Consider the following 5,004-nt stretch of genomic DNA (forward strand, 5'->3'; position numbering starts at 1 on the left):
GGAGGCATCGGGGGGACAGCTGGTCTGCCCCAACCAAACCTGGGCAAACTCCACAGGGGAGGCATCGGGGGGACAGCTGGTATGCCCCAACCAAACCTGGGCAACCTCCACAGGGGAGGCATTGGAGGGACGCCAGACTGCTGAGACATCAATATGTATGTACTGTCTCCAAAAAGGCTCAGCAGTTCAGAGGTGGATGCTACTGTGGTCTCCCAAACTAACAAGAAGTCCTGGTTCTGGCCATTTCTGGAAAGCTGAGGAAGAACATCGGAGCCCTTGGGCATAGATATGGTACGTTCACTACCACACTGAGTCTGTTCGTACAGCCAGCTCAGCTCCTCCACAGTCCTCATGGGCCTGGCAGTGTGGGCCTCGAGCTAGGTCCGATCTTCCTCCCCTCCCGCCACAGCACTAACCCTAACCCTGCATCAGCAAGGCCCTGCTTCAAGTTCACATCATTCCTCACGTAAGTGACCAGCAAAACAAAAGGCTCTCTTTATGGCAAACCAGGGCCTTGGAAACATCTGTGCGAGTCCTATAGCTCAGCTGGTAGAGAGAGGTTCTCCCACCCAAGTGAGGCAGGGGGAGGGCATGGTGAGGACAGGGTACCTGTCAAAGGAGGGCCTCTCCCCAGCATCAAAAGCATCTCTGAGCTGCTTCACCAGATTGTCCTGCCCAGGCAGTCGGAAGATGCCCTCTTCATTCAGGCCGTGCTGGAGGATGAACTCTGCACACTTCTCCACCAGGATGGGCACCAGGTGGGGGCCAAATTTCTGTTCATAGGCCACAGTCTCATCCAAACGCTGGCCAAACACGGCTGGGAAGAGAAAAACAGGACCTGCTCATCACTCTGACTTCCACTGGATGAACTGATAGGTCAAAGTGCTTTGCCTCTATCTAGACTTGTTTGTGTTGCCTGTAACCCCAAAAGTTTTAGTGCAATGATACTAGACAAAAGGGCGGAGACAAGTCACCCATAATATCTCCTGGGGCTATACCTTTGGGGCGGTCTCTGTCAGTCTTTTTCTCTTGACCCACATTTTTACATATTTAAAATAACAACTCATTTTTACAGAGTACCTGTTGTGGGCTAGAAACTGTGCTAAGCGCTTTGCACACCTGTTCTCATTTCATCTCAGTGGCAACCCCACGAGGTAGTAGAATTGTTATACTCACCTTACTACTAAATACACTGAGCCTTAGAGGCACCAGTGAACTTGCCAAGGTCAGGTGCCAGGCCATGGTAGTCAGAATTCAAGCCCAGGCAGTAAACTCGAGAACGTGCTCTTAACCACAGCAGTGAGCAGGCGGTTTTGAATTCTGCTTGTGTCCTATAGCATCAGAATATAACAGTCTCCCACATGGATATCTCATACTGTATTAAACCATCATGGCGTTTTTAATAATTTAGATTGTTTACTATGTTTTACTACTTTTCTTTTTAAGATTTATTTATTTATTAGAGAGCGAGAGCGTGAGCAGGAAGAGGAGCAGAGGGAGAGGGAGAATCCTCAAGCAGATTCCCTGCTGAGGGAGGAGCCCAGCAACCCTCAGCAGGATCCTGCTGAGGTCAGGATCCAGGACCCTGGATCCTGACCTGAGCCTAAATCCTGAGTCCGTCGCCCAACTAACCAAGCCACCCAGGCGCCCCATATGTTTTACTGTTTTTAAAATTGCCACAGTGAACATGATTATCCACCTAGCAGAGTTCCTGGAATGTATTCGGTGCAATGTATAATTTCTAATTAATTGCTTAATTAATTAATTAACATTTGGATGGGTAAACATAGGCTTTTCACTCTTTTGAACTATTTCCTTAGGGCAAATTCCCATATGTCGAATTACTAGGTCAAGTGGTTTGAACATTTTTATGACTCAGTGGTATGCAAATTGTTGTCCAAAAATATTTTTCCAAATTACATTGCCTCCAGCAAAGCATGTGTGGACCAGCTCTAACCCAACCCTGTCAGTACTTGGCTCTATAATTTCCCCACCCCAGTGGTATAACAAGGTTAGTTTTTAAATCAGGACAATCATTGGCTACCCATTCTCCCACCAGGACCCCAGGCCCTTTGGTTCCTAGAGGCTCAGAGACAGGTCATGGCTTCAGCTCTGTCCTGCCTGATTTTCTCTCTGTCATAATTAGGACCCTGCTATACCGACCGTTTCAACAGCCAGGACACTGCTTCCCAAAGTCCTTTGGTTTTCCCCATGGTTCTCTCTCTGGTGGGTCCCCTGTTTCCAGTCTCTAACTAATGTGGATTCCCCCTATAACGAGCTGTACTGAGCTCTTGAATCTACCACATCCTCTGCACTCCCACCCACTGCCCTAAGGCAGGCTAGACTACTCTCTCACCTCTCCCACAGCTGTGGTCTGTTCTCTTCTGACATGTTCAAAGCTCTCCTGCTGCTTACCTCTCTAAACCGCCTCCAATTTACCTAAGCACACTCTCCCGCCCCCCAACCCTGTTCTTAATAGTCATCCACTTCTTCCCCAATTGCCACATTAGCATTTTCCAAATTACCCCTCAAAGTCCTAGGGGCTTCCTCTGCAGCCCCTCCCTCATCACATCAGGTGCTGGGAGTGAGGGCAGTGAATCTAGGAGGAGCTGAGCATGGGGTGGGGGCGGGGTCCCTGTACTCCCTACTCCCAACCAAATCCACTGGGCTGGTGTCTATTTGACTTTAATCCATTTCAGTGAGACTGTTCGATTGAATATTTCTGTGGCTAAAGTTTGAAAGTTGGGGCTGGCGTTGCTTGGGTTGGCATTCAGTCTGACCCCCACCTACCTCTCTAGTCTGACTTCAGGTCACGTCCCCAAAGGCACCTCACCCTGATGTTCCCGAAACCCACAGCTCTCTCCAGTCTTCATACCCTTGGATGGTCTTCTCATTGCCCAGTCTGTTCATCTCTCCTTCCTTGTCTGCTGGAATTCTATTTGTCTTCCTTGGCTGACTCAAATATCATCACGTCTGCCAAGCCTTCCTTGACCCCAGCCTGAGAGATTCTGTCCCTACTTTGTGTACCTATATTCCTTCTCAAATATCCCAATCCCTTTTGACACCATACAGTAATAATGTGTACATACCCATACCCTCTGCATGACTAGGTTCCCCAATGCTGGAAATATGGGGATGCTCTCTTTTCATCCCCAGTATTCAGCATAGGGCCTGACACAGGTAGATAGTAGGTTTTGCTGAATTACTTATTATTTCATCTTTAAGCAAGTGCTTTCCATGATTAATGATAACTGTGGCATTTCTTTAAATACTAGTAGAGATCTCCTCGGTGAGGAATTCAGCTCCACACTAACATTTATTGAGTGCCAGCAGCAGGCCATGTGGAATGAGTAATACAGACAAGAGAACATAGGACATGGTTCCTGCTTTCAATAAACTTATACTCGAGTTATGGAAATGAAATGACAATGTGCAATATGAGAAACAATTAGAGGATGTCAACAGCCATATAGAATTTGGTTCCTATATGTCTGTGAAAGGAGCTGAATAGATATGGAAGGAAATGACTGAAATAATCTGACTTAAAACATAGACCACGTGGCATTTGTAAAAATCCCTTGAGGGGCACCGCAAAGGGGGAGGCAGATGTGTTTCAGAGCAGCTGAAACTCAGGCTCAGGGCGCCCCCCAGACCCTGACAGAGAACCATATCCCAAACACAACGTGGGGATATACGTGGAAATGTCAGAGCTGTCAAATGGGAGCTCCATTCCTGAGGTCCAGAGGCAGATGTTCCGTTTTGCAGGTGACCTGGAATCCAGCTCCTTCTTACAACCCTCTGGGTAGCAAGTCCCATATAATTTTTCTCCCCATCCCAGCCTCTCAGCCTCATCCTGTGCTCATCCTCTATCCCTCCCAGCCCCACAGTCAGTCATTGCGATGCCGTTCTCACCAGTAAACCCACTTCCCAACCCTCCTCTCTCCTCCATCATCTCGGCTCTGCTGACTCCCAGTACCCTCTCCACGCCTTCACCTGTCACCCAGAGCTCCCAGGGAACACAGCATTCCATATCGTGGGAGTTTATATTCCCAATCTCTGTAAAACCTTGGTTCCAAATCTTCCCCACTCGCCTTGCACTCACACTCCTTCCCTTCCCTGACTCAGCAGATGACCTTGGCTCCTCTTTCCCTTCTCTTCCTAAAGTGGAGGACATCATGATGACTCCCTCATCCCCAGTCCCTGCCTTTCTGGTCCCTCCTCCTCTGTCTGTCTGTCTGTTGGTCTGCTCTCAGAGGAAGAAAAGGACCCTGTGCTTTCCTCTAAGATGTTTTTTCAGCCTGTGGGTTCCATCCTTTCCCACCTCTCCAGGACTTCACTCCATCTCTTTTGTATCTTAAATTTTTCTTTTTTCAATCGAAAGAGCCCAAGTGAGTCTAAGTCAGCCAATTTATGAAACAATAACTTCCTGCCCCAGCTCCCAAACCACCACTACTTGCCTTCCTTCTCTTCATCAGTATACTCATAAAAGAACATGTCTACTTCCATCCTCACAGGCTCTACTTCTTCACTTATCAACCTCTCAACCCATCCCAGTCTGGTTTCATCAGCCTGCATCTTTCCATCCAATCCACTCAATAAAATTTCCAGTGCCCTCCTAATGGCCAGACATGGCCTATGTTCATCCCACACCCTGCTGGTCTTCCTTGGAGACTCTTGATATTGTTGATTCTCCTTCCTCATCAAGACTTTCTCCCTATGTGATGACAAAACCATCTGCTCTCATTCTAGTCTCATCTCCCTGCTGGCTCCTCTGCAGTCTTTTACTGTGCTCCTTCCTCCAACTGCTCCTTTAGTATGTCACTTCCGGGCATTCAAACTCAGCTGTCTCCTCCCTCTAGACATTCTCTTTGGCAAAGGTCCTATGATTCTGTAGATTTGGACATCACCTACAAACTGGTAACTTGTAAATCCACATGTCTGGTCCAGATCCATCTATTATCTATCTATCTATCTATCTATCTATCTATCTATCTATCTATCTAT

At 47.7% G+C, this 5,004-nt stretch overlaps 1 protein-coding gene across 1 annotated transcript in view; it reads right to left on the minus strand.

Annotated features, from left to right (window-relative positions):
* Nucleotides 1–5,004, minus strand: part of ARHGAP25 (Rho GTPase activating protein 25) — an 85,783-nt gene that overhangs the window by 17,683 nt on the left and 63,096 nt on the right. Inside the window, exon 5 of the mRNA XM_035001393.1 lies at nt 610–817. Within this exon, the coding sequence (XP_034857284.1) occupies nt 610–817 (208 nt within the window). The remainder of the gene's footprint in view (nt 1–609; nt 818–5,004) is intronic.

The sequence above is a fragment of the Mirounga leonina genome, unplaced genomic scaffold (assembly GCF_011800145.1).
Source record: "Mirounga leonina isolate KUSES-001 unplaced genomic scaffold, KU_Mleo_1.0 Mir_125, whole genome shotgun sequence".
Taxonomy (NCBI): Eukaryota; Metazoa; Chordata; class Mammalia; order Carnivora; family Phocidae; genus Mirounga; species Mirounga leonina.